Source organism: Chanos chanos, chromosome 5 (genome assembly GCF_902362185.1).
Source record: "Chanos chanos chromosome 5, fChaCha1.1, whole genome shotgun sequence".
NCBI classification, from domain to species: Eukaryota; Metazoa; Chordata; class Actinopteri; order Gonorynchiformes; family Chanidae; genus Chanos; species Chanos chanos.
Genome location: NC_044499.1, coordinates 8,625,261 through 8,644,509, shown reverse-complemented (window position 1 = coordinate 8,644,509; position 19,249 = coordinate 8,625,261). Strand labels below are relative to the sequence as shown.

Genomic DNA, 19,249 nt, shown 5'->3' with positions numbered 1-19,249 from the left:
AAAGCTAAATGCTGATAGAATGGTTCAGAGATGGGGAATGGAGAACTTTGACTGTTTTGCAGATGAATGGTTGGACTGCATTACAGTGTTCAGAATGCCATTGTGAGGTTATGGAAGAAACTGCAGCGCATTTCATATCTGTAGGGTTTCCTTCTGCCCAATTAGTGTAGTCCACCACAGTGTCATCCAGCCAAAGCCACTGCATGGATCAGTGAGAGACATCAACACTATACGGTGGATTTACCTTCATTAAGTGTTTGAGGCTGAAGTTTTCCTTTTTCTTGGGCTCATAGAACACTTACCCCAATTTTAATGTTTTTTATTCTTGGGCGTATTTTTCTTTTAAACTTTGTGTCTGTTTACAGTTTGCCCTAGAAAAAGAATCCCTCTCATTTACAGTTCTCCTTTTCATTTTTGTCTTTGTTTCAATATTACGCAGGGCTCACAAATGAACATGTATCAGCAGTACACCAAAACACATTGGAATTTTTCCACCACCGTTAAATCAACTGCGCATGTGAGCCTCACCCTAAACATTTCCATGATTCATATTTATTATTATCTTTTTATTGTTTTCTGTAGTCATTTGAGTCTTACCTCTGTGGGTTTTGTAGTATCCAAATGCAGATATATCTATTGTGTTTAAGAAGCAAGAAATAATCCAGTTTGACATGAGAGTGAGTTTGGCTGTTTTGTTAACTTCTGCCACACACACGCATAACGTATGTGCACACACCAAAACCCAGCAGTCATTATAACAACCTACACTGCCTGATTGCATCAAACAGCTACTATACCGTCATACTCCAAAGGGTGTGTCCATAATATGTATATTTTAGAGTGTGTACATAACATTTACCCCTCCCCCCAAACAGTACAGATCTTGTGCACAACTGAATCCTTATCAGAACTGCTGAACATCTAAAAGTAGAATACCCTTGAGGCCTACGCATGGAACTCTGTGACAAAGTCCTTTAACCCTCTGGAGTATGAGGCCTGCCAGCCACTTTTTTAGGTAGTTTGACATTTTTATATAGTTCTCCTATCTAAGAAACATTGATCCCAAAGTGCTACATATTTGAGTGTGCACATAACAATATCACGATAAACCTCCAAGTATTTCTTTAGAAAATCATCCTCCGTTGTATCGTCAATACTGAGCAGGGATGCTCCTTGTGCAGATAATTCAGTTTGTGCTTTTCTTTAACCGAAATAAGCTTGCCACATAATATTACTTAACATTAAATTTGAGACATATCTGTGTTATTACATAATAACATTTCAATGTTATTACGTTATTAATAGTTATGTACTTTTTAATTAATAGTATATGGCAGTGATAATAACTGATCTGTACAAACTGAATAGTACTGATACAGTCATGAGATAACACAAGTTTGGAAATTTGAACTTTGATTGGTCTGATGCTGTCATGACATTTTGTTTGATCTCCCTCAGGTGCAATGTCATAGCTTTTGAGGTCTGGTTTGAGTTCATGGAGATTAAGGTTTGAACAAGCTATGTTTTGGTACCTCAAGCCTCTTGTTCTGAGGTAAGCATTCTACCTTTTTCGAAAAACTTTGAATGCAGAGGTCTGACAGTCTCATATATCTGGGTGTGGAACTGTCAGATTTGGAACTGTCAGTGGTTTTATGACTAGTTTTAGACTGGCTATGAAATATTTTGGTTATTGTAGTCATGTTTAAATGGATTTTGCGTGAAAGCATACCTTACTTTCAAGCTTGTTCTATTTACCAGTGACTAAAGAAATGGTCGATCTTATTACATGTAAAGAGACAAAAGTTAGCCTTGTGGATTTTAAAGAAATTGTGAGGCAACAATGTATGCTAAAGAGGTTACAGTATAAGGAGACCAGATTGCCTGAAAAAGTTCCTTAAAAGCCATCACAGTATGAGTAACTGTCAGTTATGAGTAAATGTCAATGTCAACTGCAATTATTCAGTTATGACTGAAGTCATAGGTGATTCAATAATGGTCCAGGTCTTACCAAACAAACCAAACATTAATACAAGGATATGGACTTTTGGTTCTTTTGCTTTTGTCCCCATATTCATTGTCACAAAGTCACCAGGAAACCGGATGCAAGTGCAGAGATGTATATTTTAATGTAAACCAGGCGAGTACAAACAAACAGAAAAGCAACTCAGAATAACGCTAGGAATATAAGAATAAGTTTCAGAGCGCTCAGAATACACATAGGGAAAGTGTAGACGTTGCGATGACTAAGTGAAACAGTGAGGTTAATAAAGAGGGGGGAATCAGGGAAAACAAAGTGACCACAGGTGTGAATGATGAAGGGACAGACCGATGATTAGTAAACCGGCGACGCCGATCGCTGAATGGCTGGAGTTGGAGCGGGAGGAGACGAGGTCATTACATTCATTATTTGCAGGCAGTTTGGACATGTCAGCAAGTCATAAATCAGAAAGCTGAATGATAGATAGATCTTTAGATAGATATCTGAATAATTGGTGATGTTTATGCTGTTAGACACTATCTAACAGACTCTACCACCAAATTCCACTGAAAATCTTCAAGCCAATCTCCTCTGAAAAGTCTCTTAGTCTTCCTGCTTTAGTGCAGATGAGTTTGTTCTAAGCTAGTTTTTCACTTTACAATAGCACTAGTTAATCTCTTTGATTTTCAATAAAATTGAATGACTATTTACTAATCCACACTGCTCTGAGCTCAGATGGGGTCTTTCAGCTCTCTGATGTGTTTTGGTTTGTCTGTTCAGACTTTCTATACAGCGCATTATAGCAGAAGCTAAAATAAATTCCTCATTTGGTCTGTCTTTTTTTCATTTCCCCAATATAGTTCCTCTATCCCCCTTACAGTGAAAGGACTTTCAGTTACTTTTAGGCTGGCAGAGTTTTATTTAGGAATATTATATTTATAAAAACCCTAAAAAGCCAAATGCTTCAGTCACAGATAAATCAGACATAAGTTCGGTTGCATAGTAACACAAATAGGGATACGAGTCATTATCTTCAACTCCCTACTCACATGAAAAAACTTTTCACTTCCACCGTAACACAGTGTGAGATACTACAACTGTATATTACAGTCTACATTCTGGTGAAAAGAAATGAAAGAATATCAGAATCGATTTCAAAAGAGCCACATTTATTTTACAGAGAATTTATATTCAACACTTAGTTGCTAAAACATTTCAAAAGACAAAACATCCATATGTACGAAATAGTGTCTGCATCTACGACTAGTACACCACTTTTATATTTGAGACCTAAAATATTTAAATATTTTTGCATTTTTGTACTCTTTCAATTAATTGTCTGAAGAAAAAAAAAATAGTGGAGGAGTATGTCAACGAGGCTCCAGGAGAGAGGATGCATGTGCATTGTGCAACAGTGTTTTCTGTTAAACAGAAGTTAGGAGTTATTCCAGAAAGGGGTTTAAGAGTTGGAAGTCAAGGAGAAACTTGAAGAAAACCTATTTGAAGACAGGTAAGTATAGCAATGATGAAGGCTTAACAATGTTTGTGTACACAAAGAAGGAAAGACTCCGAGCCTTCATGACAATGAGTAGACTTCACCAAGTTACAATGGAACACGAGGGGTACGAATACACAGCAATTAAGAGGTGGTTAACAGAAAACAGGTGTAAATGATGAGAGGATGAGAAGCTGGTTAGACCCATAACATTGGAGGATCAGTGAAGCTGAATTCTGATAGAATAGCTCAGAGATGGAGACGGGGAGATGCTAGGATAACAGAGTGAAAGGGCAAAACAGTTTGTTATGAGGGAATCACAGAGAAATGCTTGTGAACCATTAAAAACAAAGTATTAAATACAAAAACCAAATCAGACAAAAATGCTGATTGTGGCAAAGAGAAGAAGAAGACGAAGAACAACAACACCTAAAACAACAGCAACAAAAACATCAAACTCAAAGAATTTCTCTGTAGTATGCTAATTACAAGGCAGTAGTTTGTCACCGGCAGCGTTCCTGGAAGTTCGAACAATTCAAAAAACCAAATATATCTTTATCTTCTGACATTTCTTACATGTTATAAGACACTCAAATACTGCAAAAGATCTAAACCTTATTCAAGAGGGCAATTTCCACTTACAACAATTTGAGAAGTTTAGGTGGGAACGCAGTCTAAACGTTCATTAATCCCCGTGTGGTCGACTAATTTGTTGTCATCATTGTTAATGTCATCTGGGTTACCGTTGTTTGAGGTAAAATACAAGGGATTCTGAAACGTGGGTGGAACAAAACCATTGGATTTTCTGTAGTAGACCAAAACGCCGACTCCTCCTGCAAGTATGACCGCTGCAAAAATACAGACAGCCACCACACTGCCATGGACCTGTCTCACTTTAGCAGGAACAGGGTCTGTGGAAAGCACCAAGGATAATGAAAAGACCATAAACATTGCAGAACGTAACATCATTAAAGATCTGTCTGATATGCTAATGCCTTGTCCACAACCCAAATTGTCATCAGATCTGATGCTTGACATGTTAAATACTCAAAGGGTGAATTATATAAATAAAGAATTTAGGAACATTTGTGTGGAGAAGAAATCTCAGGATCTCTGGTAATATCTCCTTGCAGGCTAGTTTAAGCACGCACATCTGAGGATGGAATATAATTCAAAGTAAATATATGACGGTATCAAAGAGTGTGCTATGCTAATCAGTGTTTGCCAAGGGACTTACCTGGGTGGTATACTGTTGGAGTAGGAACTGGAGCTGCAAGAGGAACAAACAGGATACACGGAATCAAATAACTGTTACGATATAATGATTATAAAACACTTAATCTAATTGCATGTATGGTACGTCTTTCATAAAAAAGTTACTATTTGGCAAGAAAGCAAAACTGCAGTCCTCAACAATGCAAAGCTTGATTACACAGCAAATTCAGGATTGCACCAGGCTTCACTGAGTCTGCTGTAAACCATGGTACCTCTGGCTGCTTTGCAGATGAATGGTCGGACCTCATCACAGTATTCAGAATGCCATTGTGAAGTTAATGAAGAAACTGCAGCGCATTTCATATCTGTAGGATTTCCATCTGCCCAGTTAGTGTAGTCCACCACAGTGTCATCCAGCCAAAGCCACTGATCTGCATGGATCAGTGGGAGACATCAACACTATACGGTGGATTTACCTTCATTAAGTGTTTGAGACTGAAGTTTTCTTGGGCTCAGTGAACACTTACCCCAATTTTAACGTTTTATTCTTGAGAATATATATATATATTTTTAATTTTGCATTTGCAATCGCTGTTTACATGTTGACCTAGATATTAAAACCCTATCATTTACAGATTTCGTTTTCATTTTTGTCTGTGTTTCTGTATTTGGGCCCTGAACGCAGTATCAACAGTACACGCAAATACATTGGAATTTTTCCACCACTGGAAAATCAAATATGCATGTGAGCCTCACCCTAAACATTTCCATGATTCATATTTATTGTCTTTTTTTTGTTTTCTGTAGTTATCTGAGTCTTACCTCTGTGGGTTTTGTAGAGTCCAATCCAGTAAAATGCAAATATATCACGGTAAACCTCCAAGTTTTTCTTTAGAAAATCATCCTCCATTGTGTCTTCAATACTGAGCAAGGATGCTCCTGGTGAAGATAATTCAGTTTATGCTTTTCTTTAACGAAAATAAGGTTACCACATATTATTACTTAGTATTAGGAGTTAAGGTTTTGGGGGGCCTAGAGATATTCACGGTTTTTCCACTTTCGCAGGGGTCCTGTGCCCTAACCCCCTGCGAATGTGGAGGGCCAACTGTAGATCTCTTGGCAGACTTGGAAAGTAACTATTACATTGTTACACATACTTTCACCTATTTGCTCTTGTGGTGAGGTACTTGTCCATTCATTCTTTGTACTTCTATTCATTCTTTAATCTTACAACACTCTAAACATGCACATGTAATTTATACTAGATAATAGAAAAACTGCTAAACCAAAGTAACACAGAGTCATTTTACAAGTGCCTCATCAACCACCAAACAAAGAAACTACTACATCTAATTATATACAAAGTAAATGAGTGCAATGTGTCTGTCACATAGGAAATAAGTCAACACAAAAGTGGCTCCACCAATCACAGTTCTTACCCCACATCTTGCATTGTATAGAAGCACTGGACCATGTCTGTTCAGTGTTCACAAATGCATAACAGTGTCCTCTGAAGGGTAGCCAGGTCATGTCATCTTCCTCTTCTGCCTTAGGACACTGACCAGGGTACTGGGGTGGTGCAGTTGGGGCCACATCTGCAGTGATGCATAGAAACAGTCTGTTGATGAAAGCATGTTCTGTGCAAAGGCATACTTAGCAGAGGGAACTGACGGGCGTCCAACATCTATCAAATCAAACCGTGCCTTTCTTGGTTCTTCATTATTATACCCAGTTTTCCATTACACAAAAGCCTTGTCTTGCAAAAGACACTAGATTAAATGCTCTTCAGTGATATTTTGTTTCTTTAATCCTTTTCATACTTGTGATACAATCTGATAGCTGACTTGATGTGAGAAAATGCAGTACATTTAATGCTGTTTAATGATGTACTGTCACATGGCCAAACATCTCACCTGTTGAGATTTTGCACACACTACGATAGGTTTGATTACAGAGGGCAGTCCTCCATGTTCCATCCACATCCACGTACACACAGGGGTGGTCGCGTTTGGGTTCACCTGGTCCCCATTTGGCCATGTTCAGATGCCAGTTATCAATCCAACGAAAGTAACCGTCTGTCTGTTGATGAGAACATTTTCGGAGGGAAATGAAATCTCTCTCTCTCTCTTTCTCCCCTATTATTGTAACCGCTGCAGCAATAATTACCTCAATGCTGTTTAGTCCAATCCACACTGGCTCATTCATTTTATGTGTCTGCAGTTGAATGTAGGCTTGTGCAAGGTGGTCACGGATACTGGCCAGGTGACTTCCTTCTTTCTCACAGAGTTGTCTGGCCTCCTTCCATGTATGGTTAGTGAGGATCAGCTTAAAAGAGTCGTTTCCAAATTTGATGAAACTTTGGGGTATAGCTGTTGTTTCTGGCTCAATTAAATGATCTAAATAAAGAAAACAAATGCATATTTACAATGAAACCAAATACATTTTCTAATGTTCAATACCAGCTTAAGCTCTGAATTTTGCTGCAAGCCCAAGCACAACAAAAAATGTGCAAAAAGTTGCACAGGTCTCCACTGAAGCCATTCCGACACACGCAAATCACACAATCTAATTCTTCTACAGCCGGGTCATTTAACTTTGTCTATGTTAATACAGTATTTTTTTAATATCAGAGAATGATGTGATGTAGACTCACCCAAAGGCCGTCTGCAAATAAAGCCGTTGGTTTCCTCACAGTTCCTAGATTTCCATTTGCCCATTCCAGAGTCCCTCCTGCTTAACATGATGGCACAATGTGCCCCCTTAAAAAAAAAAAAAGACTAAATACAGTATATTTCATTATGTCCTACACTGATTTAAACTTTAAAACTAAGAATATACAACAGCTTCATATGTCAGAATGGATTTTTCTTTTCATGTATAAGAGCAACGATTGGCAAAAATAGTCAAAGCGTTGAAATTCTCATAACAGACATTTGGAACCACTCTACCTTATCCTCCCATAGCCAATGCAAGGAAAATGACAACATTTCAGTTAATAATCTTTTATATTGTGTATCTGTCATTGTGTATTAGTCTGCTTTTATTTTCTGAAAGGTTCACAAGTCGTCTGCCCATTTTTTCCTACAGGAATGCAATGTCCCATGTAAGACACTTCTTGCTGTATCCTCACCCAAAATTTCCCTTTTTCTCCCAAATCCCAGTTCGTAAACTTCACAGCACTTCCATCTGTCCAGAGCCATCTTCCGGAGGTCCGAGCGGTAAAACCAATCCACAGGGCTGTATGTACTCCTAGCAGCTTTGTGGTCAAAAATGCTACAAAACAAGAAAAGCATGTGCCACCACACAAATCACTGTCTCAAATCCAGGGATGAAGCGTGCTGTTCTTTTTTCGTAAATGCTTTGATTGTAGTAGGTCTCACTGAAGTCCAATGTATCTATGCTCCTAATATTTACTTATCACAAAAACAACAACAACATTGCCCCCCCCCCCCCCCCCCCCCCTCACCTATGGTGAAAAAAATGAACAAGTTAATTCAGTAGCAACTGTTGTTTACCCACTATTGTTCTGTGTAAAATGAATGCTACTTTATCAGCCTTTGAAGCCTATATACTCCTCTTAATTAAGCAAACAATTATGAGCAAACACAATCCCATCGTCAAGCTAGGAATACTGGTTATTTTATTTTATTTTATTTTTTTCAAAATGAATGTCAAATGAAGTCATTTGTTTGATAAGCAATGTTTTACCTTGTTGTTGCTCATTGACAATAGATATTAAGTTCCCTCCCATGTCTCGGCAGCTCTCTCTCGCCTCTCCCCATGTTTTCTGGTCCAACTCAATCTTGTAACACTAAATAGAGAAATCCAGCAGGGGTGTTTGAATACCATGTTATCTATACTTATCTTTTCAATTCCTGTCATCTCAGTGCCATCTTCAAAATCATAATGACAGCTATAATATCTTATGGTCATTACTGGTGCTGATAGAGTCATAGAAGTGAATGCCCCAAATAAATTAGCCCGATAAGTAATATCATTTTATAACATTGTTTATGAGAAACTTCTTAATTCTTAAATTCATTTCTACCTTGCCCTGGAACTTCATCCATCCTAGGCCACAACCACCTTTAGGGGCTTGTGTTGGTGCTAGAGTGGTGTGAGGATGGGGGGCCTCACTTCGTTTACAGATGAAATAATATTTCTCACCACATTTACATGACTCCCAAACACCTGTGAACAAATGCAGATTACAGTAGAAAAGAAAGAAAGAAAGAAAGGAAACTTGTCCTTCTCTAAAGCCTTTTTATTTAGTTGTTGCTTATCAAAACAGTTGTCTTTAGAAAGTTTACATGAAGCATCTTGAGACTTCAGTCTCAAGTTGATCTTTCTTTTTTCTTAATTTAATTATCAATGTTTTAAATATTATTTACCCTGAGAGCGTGTCATCTTAACACAGGTTTCATCGTTGTTTTTGAAGGCTGGCTCATTTTCCTCCCAAGCCTGAAACACCACTGGAGATCCATCCATCCACCTTAGCAAAATTAAAAAAGAAAAAAATATTAAACTGAAAAAGAAAAAACATCCTTTAGACATTACTGCTTCTTCATTTACTGAAATCTAGCACAAACTTGCAAAAAAAACAAAAAACATTTTAGAGCATTGCTTTGGAAACGCCATTAAATGTAACCAGTCATGAGATGCACTGTTGTACGAACTATGCGGTTTTATTTAGTATGCTTTTTATATACAGAACATTTAAAATAATTATATTGTTTATAATAATTATATTGTTTGAAATTTAAACTTACTGCATGGAGTAATCTAGGTCAACTGTCAAGCCAATATAGAAATCTGACCTATAGTTTCGCAACTAAAAAACACAAAGGAAGAAAAGCAATGCAGAGCCATACCATTTAATCTCCATGAAGATTCTGTCATCCAGAACATAGTTATCCAAGAAGGGTTAAGTCAAGGGCAACTGGACTTGGTTGTAGATTCTTGAGGACGTTTCTCTGAAGAAGCCTCTTGGATGAGAGGTGAAACGTTCCAAGAATCTACAACCAACTCCAGTTGCCCTTGACTTAACACTTCTTGCATACCATTTAATGTTTCAATTCCAATGTCCTCCATGTAATCAGTATTAATGAGATATGTTGTTTCATATATTAATAGCTATATTTAATATATATTTAATATGGAGTATCATTAGGAACTCCACTGGGACCATATTTCATGATTACAAATTAAACCTCAAAACCCCACATATAGTTCATTATCTTAAAGCATATAACACAGTCCTTGAACTGCAGCTTCAGGTTTACCTGTTGCCAGAGGAATATCCTTTCTTCTTCATCATTGATGACCACCAGATCGGCACGTCTCTGATTGCAGAATGCACGGGCATCTTCCATGGCAACGTATGGATGGTCTCTAAAATAATACTGATTACCTTTGAATTCAATCCATCCATCCTCAGTAACATTGTACTCTGTAGAGTGAGGAAAAAATGCCCCCTTTCATTGAGTATACGTCTAGAAGACGACATTAAACTCTGAGAGTAGAAAGAACACTATATAGAAAAGTCATCTGGCATCAGACTTACTTGGTGTGTTATCTTCAGGTGGTATTTTGGGGGTTAACTCTGCAAAGATACATATGAGTCAGGGAAGGGACTTCTGACAGTAACTACAACTTCTCCTTTTCCATTAAGCTGTCTTTCATTATTTATCACAATGTCATTTGGCATTAGATGTAAACTGATGTAGTAACTATCCTCCACCAGTTATCCCCAGTCCTTACCTTTTCGAATCTCACACACCCACAAGTGTTTTTTGCTCTCACAATGAATGTCATTCCATTGCCAGTATTTCCATGGATCCAGGTATACTTCAACACAATATTCCATATTGTTTTTATTGTTTGGTTGTTCAGGAGCCCAGTTTTCATATGCAGACTAGAGTGGAGAAATGAGTTGTCATTAATAATATACTGTGATACTAATCAATTACGTAACTGTAATTGTAATCATTATTGTAATTATTTCTCATTACTCATTACATATTATGCTAAAAAGCATGCTCCATGTGACTTTTTGCTCTTCATGCTCCTTTACACAAATCCAGTTTGCATCACAAATTACGGGGGGAAAATCTTTTTCGGTCAAATGTGGGTGTAAATATAGATTTATTTTCAAAACCTCAAATAGTTTGGTGTTATTGAGTAAATCTGAGCTATTCAAAAACTCTGTCAGATGGAAACTAAACTTACCGAAGTGCCATCAGACCATACATAGCCAACATTAGGATCCTGGGCACTGAAGCCAATCCATGCTGCATCAAATCTATAGGATAACAGCGCCATAGCACATCAAAAGAAGAGTCATTTGCAGTGATGTGTGTGAGAACTATGAATCTATCAGTGTTGTTATTGTCAGTGTGAAGACCTTAGAGGGCCAGTCTGTGAACTATCTACCCACTCAAAAAGGGTTACACCAGTAATCACTGCTGTCCTCTATATAATATGACTGATTGAGTAGGTCATTTTGTACGGTGAGTGTACACTTCAGAAATAAATCTCTTTAAATCATTTAGGCTGAAACAAACCCATTCTGTAAGCCTAGAGTGGCATTCATGTGAGGTAAAAGAAGTGTTAAAACAGTACATAAAAAGTGTCATTTGCCATTATCACTGTTATTATCATTATTGGTCTTACTGAAAGTGATATTGTGCAGGTCTATCATGAGGGCTGTGGATGCTGAGCAGGTCACCTCCAACAGCTCTGCAGTAATCTAGAGCTTCAAACCAAGTCTTCTCATGAGAATAGTAACTTTCATATAACTTAAAAGAGAAATGAGAGTCAAACACTTGTCAAAATGATTGAATGAAAAGTCATCTTATGGCAAGGGTTAATTTTCATAGATAACTCCTAATAAGTTCTGTCATCATCATCATCATCATCCTGGCTGCATCATTACTGTATTCTGCAAAGCGTACATAACTGTAATTGCGTGATCTTTTTCATCATGACTGCCTTGCCTTGAAACAGAAGTCCCTGTTTATGAGTGGCTCCCAGCCTTCAGCACAGGCTGGAGCAGGACTTGTTGGTGGAGCTGATGTTGTTGTCACCCCCTCAGCTTGGTATTTACAAATATATTTCTCTTTGTTAGTGCAGCTCAGCACATCCCATAATCCAGCAAGTCTTCCAGTTGTCATGGCAACACACCCTTGCCTCTGGCCTGTTGTCCCCACCAAAAACGATAGTTGGTTACAATCATTCAGAGAACTATCAACAGCATATCCAAAGCTATTGGATCATTCTGCCAAGCTTCGCATATTTAGAGCAAAACTAAATATTTATTTAAGAACCTTGTAAATACCCTTTTAATATCAGTTTACCTCACCTGTATTTCATATTCCTCTGAAAAATAGAAGAAATAGCTCATTTAAAGACCCAGAATTCATTGGTTCTTTAAATAAAGGTCAATATGCCACTGCATATGACATCCTCACACAGAGGGTGTGGTGTTTTGCATTGTGCCAAATTAACCAGGGCTTCACAATGAGTATTATGTCGTAATGTGCTTTCTTTTTTTTTAATATCTAATTGCTGAACATATCTGAACAATTTCCCTTCTGCAACAGTGGACACTTGCACAGAAACACCCTAGATTTCATATTCATTCAGGTACTTACACAAAAATATACAGTTCACCCTGGTAGCTAATTTGACCTCAGTAAACCTCTGTCTGTCATATTAAAAAACAGCTCACATGATTTTTTTTTTACTTCCCCTCACTGCGGAGCGGTAGATTTGGACCATAGTACAAGAGTACAAGAACGATATCTGTACGTCATTTTAGTTTACAGCGATTACAAACCAGGATTTACGGTGATATGTGAGAATGTTCTGTGTTGTAGATAGTCGCTTCCCAACAGATGGCTTTGGTTGTACATTCTCATTACTGACAGCCTGAATGGGAACAACATGTCACAACCTGTGCTGTAGCCCTTTCTCAGCTCAGCATGTTTATGTTCAGCAGTAATGGTATTACAAGACCCAACGAATCCTCCATGCTTAGTTCTCTTGGCTTGGCTTGTAAACTTGTTACAGACCCTCTAGCTCTCTCTTTTGTGTACTTTGGCTTCCCTCAAACAATTGCAAATTATTCTGAAGCCTTTCTCAATCACACCTATATTCAGAGAGCTAAATGAATCAACAATAATTGCACTTTGGGTTGAAATAACTAAATTGTGTGCATATACTTTTGTAACTTATGTGAGGGTTTGACCGTTTAGCCAATCTGATTATCATTATGTCTATAATTTCAGTATATAAACAAATGTGAAAAACAAACTCTTACAGTAGATGTTAAATCTGTAACTCTACCTGGCATTCCAGTGTTGAAGTGTGTGAATTTAACTTCATCTGTATTTGTCCACTTAAAAGTGTAGCGATCCTCTTGGTTAGATAGCCCTATCCAAAAATATTTCTCTGGTCGTGTACCCACGAGACTAACAAGGAATGCATTTTCCACTCTGGAACAAGGAAAAGTCACATTTGAAAACAAAAGAGTATGCTAATTACAGCTTGAGCAACTGGAAAATGCTTATTCTCAAACAAGTTATTTTATAAAACAAAGTTTAACCTGCTGGGTACATCAACCAAGTAAGATCCGGTTTTCTGACATGCTTGTTTTGCTTTGTCAAAGGTTTCTGTCTCTGATCCAGCAAGGTAGCAGTAGTAACCATGCCTAGTCCAACCCTTGAGTAAGATACCCAGAAAAAGTCATTTGTGAAAATGAGTTACACCAACATTAATTTAAACCAGGTGATTTTTGCTGTGTGTATGGCTTCTGAGTGTCATAATTGTACCATTCTGTGTACCATAATTGCAAGCAACACTCACAAGTTTGCAGCCTGGGTTTGAGACCACGGTGTCATTAGTGGACGGATTTGAATGTGCCTTTTTCTTACAGATAAATCCATAAACCTTATCACAGTCTTGGTCTGCCCACTTGCCCTCCTAATGGAGAGATGGAAAATAAAAGATTGTTCTGCATGTAATCACATTTAGCACATGACAGAGCACTCCGATTGACATGCAAGATACCACATTAGTATAACCTGCTACAGCATATACTACATACTGATAGTTTTGTGATGAAGAACAGTCTCTTACATTCCCCCTAATAATGACACAGTCCTTCTTTAGACCAGCACCATGGCTGGGTTCCTTCAGGTCCCACATGGTAAAAGTGACATCAGACTCATCACTCCAGCGAAACAGCAACTGAGACTTCCGGTCATTTAGGCCAATCCATAGTTCATCTGTCAACCCTGCGATGGGGAGAAACAATGACCTTTCAGTCCATGAAAGTTGACGTTTACTACACCCTGATACAACATGCTCACTGTGTTTCTCCAATAAAACAATTCCCATCTGTTTACACACACTAGCAATCCAATATTAATGTATTTGGAGTATGTGTGCCATCCTCAGTGTGCTGGACATTCAGAATGCTCAACAGATACATCAGTGATGTTTATACCATTCTCAGGAAGTTACAAGCAAAGAGGAGGCACTACTGAATAACTGACCCAAAATTTCTCAGTATATTCAGGGACAAGAGGCATCATCAAGTGACACAGAATCCAATGTGAAAAGTTCAAAAAGGGAACTGTAAACAAATGAATGAATGAAAGAATGAATTAATCCCTTCAGATACTTCTCCACAACAGTGAATTAATTGGTAGTAATTCAATAAATTGTGATTTTGCCATACAGCGTACTAGATTTGGCAAGCTTATACTGTATTATCTTTTATAAGAATTCAAACTCACTGAATCCAAACTGTGAAACAACAAAATCTTGCTCTTCTATGTTGAGAATGCTGAGTAGGTCTCCATCATCCTTAAGACAAGCAGCTTTGGCCTCCAGCCATGTTTTCTTCTGCTCGCGATAGAGGAAGTAGCAATGTCCTGCATAAGGGATCCAAGGACTGCTGCAATAGCCCTTGTGAACCTCTGAAAAGCCACAGAAAGATAATGAAAAAAAAAAGAAAACATGTACAGCCGTGCTGAATATTAATAATGGAAGTTATTTTGTATAGTGTAATTGGATGGAGTAGGACTGACACAATTATGAGGCTACCTGGTGAAACAGAGGGTAAAGTGTTGCCTTTCTGGCAGATGTAACCAAGCCTCTTTGAGCAAACTTCACTTTGCCAGCCAAATTTGCCCAAGGCTGCACAGTGCTCTCCAGGTGCAGATCTCGGCTGCCCTTTACCAAGAAAGGAAATTTAAAAAAGAGAGAGAGATAGCCAAGTAAGACCCCTGTGAATTTGAAGTTAGTTTTCTGTCACCAAAAAAATAGTGTACCATCTTACTCTGCATTCAAGTATGCATTGGACTTTGTTTTAGAGACTGACATGTATTCTTTGCCAGAGTCTGGTGGGATCCTTAGCCACGAAACAGAATTATCTGAAGAGGCACTTTACATAAAAGGGAAAATAGCGTTCTTCATTGTTACCTGCTGCCCATTTTAGGTAGCAGAAAGGTTGCCCATTGCTCCACTGCCACCCACTTGACAGATCCAAACTATTTAGACCAGTCCACAGTTTCACATCTAAAGGTTGAGTGGGTCCTAGTTAAGAAGGAACAAAGGGTTAACATTTTATTCATGCTCCTTTAAAATCATATAGTGCATGCTAAAATCTGGAACTTAACATTAAATAAACATTGGGTGAAATCATTATGCAAACTTGTTGCATCGAGCGAGTCAAATAAGTTTACTGATTTATTTTTATGCAAACTCAATCTCAACTTGAGTTAATATATTTTTAGTTTGATTCAGTTAAGACAACAACTTTGTGTAATGTTATGATGGTTAGGCAGTTAGATTTTACTTTATTTCTCTGTTTTTGTTTATTTCCTCTAATTGTTTAGTGCTTGAATCGATACATCTGACACACTTTAATGTTGGTGATATATTAATACTCAACTGGCACATATTACAACAATTGATTGATCTGTGCTTCTCCACTAGAGGGCAGTACCTGCTACAAAGGTGTGCTCGTGAGGTTCTACGACACTCATTAAATCTGCGCCTTGCTGCAGACAGCTCTTTCTGGCCTGATGCCATGTAAGTGCAGACCGATGATTGATCTGATAATGTATTCCTGTCAGAGGATTTGTCTTCCAGTGTACTTGACCTGCAGAGAGAGAGAGAGAGAGAGAGAGAGAGAGAGAGAGAGAGAGAGGGTGTGTGTGTGTGTGTGTGTATGTGTGTGTTTGGGAGTGGGGGCAGGGGGGCAGAATGCTTTTACTTTTCAAGGAAACATAGATGCTTATATAAATGCTGAGTTGAGATGTTATATGGTTTGTAAAGTCTTGAAATGTAAATAGAATCAATTTGATCTGAAGGTGATACAGGTAGAGCACACCTACATCTGGGCATTGGACAATGACCCCAGCGTTGGCTGGGTTCGTAGAATCTCTCAGTTGCACACCATAGATGATGCCATCCCTTTGTTGTGCAGTCAGCATACCACTTATTTTCAAAAAAGAATGGGAAATGGCATGGCTGTCCAAATCCGGTACCTCCAATTGTGTATATCTCTGTCAAATGAGAGAACACATCAAAGATATTTTTACAAACTATTAGCAAATTTTACCTGAATATACCTGAACTATTCTGAGTAAACTAAGTTTAAATTTTGCGCTTAAATATGTTTCATACAGTTTAACATCTAGGTCCATCCCTATTCTACCTGTTGTAGAGCTATGAACAATTATTTAGAGTGAGTGAACTTCAGACTGATGGTCACTTGTTACTCTATGGAGAAGTGTGACCATAAAACATTCCAGTCAAACAGCAGCATGTTAATCAGTCTTCAGAGGAGATTTCACATGTATTTTATTGTAAATACAACATGATACAAGGTCTAAATTAAGATTTTTGATATCTTTGCATGTGTTTATGAGTATGCACTGGCACATAGCACAAAGCAACATTAAATCTCCAAAGCCAGTATTCAAAATATTGTAGATATTTTGTGACACGATTGTTTCAAAGCATCTGCATTGGTTTTGGTTTGAACTTTGTAACTACTACTGTTCAGAAACAGCTCTGACGCTGATTTTGCACAGAGCCTTTTTAGACCATCATTCATGTACCTTCATATGTCTTAGAGCAGATGCTGTCCTTTGTCCCGTATATTGTCCATTCACTCTTTTCTCCAGTATCTTGTCGACTCAGCCAAATAAACCCTCTCTCATTAACGGACATGAACAGAGATTCATTTTTCAGCCCGAACAGTTTGTCACGTTGACATTCCCACTTCTGGAGGTTGCTCGTACCGTCACAAATGTACCACTGTAATTTAGAACCTTCGGTCTTACTCCCAACACCGAGACATATTTTTAGGTGAATGTTGAATATGCGTCCCTCGGATGTCCAGCGGAACTTCTGACCGAGAGAGTCAGTGTTGCAGGTGACAAGCGATTCCAATTTTTCCGATAGACATCTGTTGCTTTTAGCATTGTAGATCTGAAAGTTTTCTTCAAGACCACACAAAAAAAGAAGATTGGAATCACACTAGAAATGAACACATTTAAAATTAAGAAAATTAATTAAGGTCATAAACTCTTAAACAAAATTGTTCAGGTGTAACTACATGAAATAGGCTAATGTATTCTATACAAATAAATAGGAGTTCATGTCTTCTTTTGTTTGCAATGGTCAGCGTTCTTTAATCTGACAAAGCATAGTTTATGTTCAGGGTTGAGGTGATCGGTTAATTTATTAAATTTGGTATTCCAGTGCTGAGCTTAGAGAAAATATTTGCCCCTGTTGGAACAGAAAGACTTACAATAAGCAACATGGTGTTTGTAGTTGAAATAACTACCACTGCTGAAATATGAGAAGCAAAATCTTACATTTTCTTGCTTCCTGAAAATAAAATAAAATAAAATAAAGAAAAATAAAATAATTGACAGCATACCTGAGTTAGGAAAACAATGTGATATCTGAGCCAGCAGCACAATGACAGCAGTAACTGTTTTCATATTTGTGATCCACGTGTCCCTTGTACTCGTGAAACACTTTCAGAAGTTGAGAGCCACATGAATGCTGATGAACTGTCCTCAGGAGGGTTTGTGACTGGTCACAGAGGACAAATCATGTTATGAATATCACTTTAAACTGATGATGTAACAGACAAATTTCTTCATAAACTTTCTGAGAAGTAATGTCTGATAATGATCAGGGAATTGGTTGTCAGCAATTGTTAAGTGGTCATATCACTTGAACATGTACGGTAATGTTCTGTCTATTGTGTTACAAATCTTTTGTAAATGTACATAAGCACGCGCACACACGCACACACAAACATACACAAAGAATGTACATGTATATAAAGAACACATGTATAAAGAATATATATATATATATATATATATATATATATATACACACACACACACACATACATACATATACACATACACACATAGCATAGTGTTTTTTTTAAGAAAGTGGGTCAATGATAGCTGTTTAGCCATAGTTGCACTTAACAGTTGCTGAGCAACTGCTACACATAACTCAGACAGAACTAGTGGTGCGAGTTAAGGTTAACATAACATGATGTAGCCTAACGTCAGTCAACAAACGTAAGGCAGGAAGTTCCAAATATTATTATTATTTAGACATAATTCTAATGGTTCCCAAGACAAAACTATTCACATTCAAGGTAATTAGTGAAAATTAAACTTTAAAAAAAATTGTATTACAAAAAAAAAAGTTTATTTTCATGAATCTGAATGGGTGGGCCAGCTGTCAGTCAGGGCGGGCCTGGGCACACCCCAGCCCACCCATAGATCTGCCTCTGGCTCTCTGCATTCGCTGAAATACTGTGCTATAAATGGAGGCTAGAGATGGCTAACATCAGTACCATCCCTGGGATAGATCACACCACAGGATCGCCATGTGTTTAACAACAAAAAGCACATTTTAGATGCGTTATGGGTATACACTGTTCAATTAGCAGGATACATTTTGCAATCTTTACATGCTCAGAGGTTTATAACAGACAAAACAGGGTAGCATCCCCTGACTTTATCCTCATAACAGGCAAGAAAAAAAAAAACTCTCCCCCCAAAAAACCCCAGGTGTAACAGGGGAAAAAATGAAGGAAATCTTGAGAGGGACCACAGAGAGAGGAGATCCTCTCATTGACTGAGGCAGGCGGCACAGTCACAGCAGCACAGGGCGATGACAGGTCACAAAGCCGCAGCAACCATAGGGACGAGGGGGATGACGATGAAGAGGAGGATGACAGGGAGGAGATGAAGAGAACAAGGGGGATGATAGGTCAGTGGAGGGGGGCGGGGCAAACTTAGAAGGAAGACAAGACGTTTATCATACTAGACATACTAGACATTTATAATCAAGCATAAGAAACACACGGAAGATGAGGCGGGGGGGGCAGCATTGGTGGACTATAAAGAATATATAAAGAATATAGTGCATAGATGCATTAACACAGCAAAGCTAATGACTCTGGAAGGTGCAGAAGGAGCAATGCCACTCAGGGCGAGTAGGGC

At 38.1% G+C, this 19,249-nt stretch overlaps 1 protein-coding gene across 1 annotated transcript; it reads right to left on the bottom strand.

Annotated features, from left to right (window-relative positions):
• Nucleotides 1–4,130: 4,130 nt before the first annotated feature.
• Nucleotides 4,131–17,713, bottom strand: LOC115812104 (macrophage mannose receptor 1-like). Its single transcript, XM_030774593.1, has 29 exons — nt 17,650–17,713; nt 16,823–17,206; nt 16,088–16,264; nt 15,703–15,858; nt 15,177–15,290; nt 14,799–14,927; nt 14,489–14,671; nt 13,827–13,984; nt 13,554–13,670; nt 13,294–13,409; nt 13,035–13,183; nt 11,684–11,883; nt 11,361–11,485; nt 10,917–10,989; nt 10,449–10,602; nt 9,971–10,137; nt 9,458–9,519; nt 9,080–9,180; nt 8,737–8,879; nt 8,397–8,499; nt 7,819–7,961; nt 7,342–7,447; nt 6,855–7,084; nt 6,602–6,767; nt 6,128–6,283; nt 5,511–5,627; nt 4,961–5,119; nt 4,711–4,743; nt 4,131–4,384 (listed from the first exon to the last, which is right to left on the bottom strand). The coding sequence occupies exons 1-29, from the start codon at nt 17,711–17,713 to the stop codon at nt 4,131–4,133; spliced, it is 4,239 nt and encodes a 1,412-aa protein (XP_030630453.1).
• Between the last annotated feature and the right edge of the window lie 1,536 nt (nt 17,714–19,249).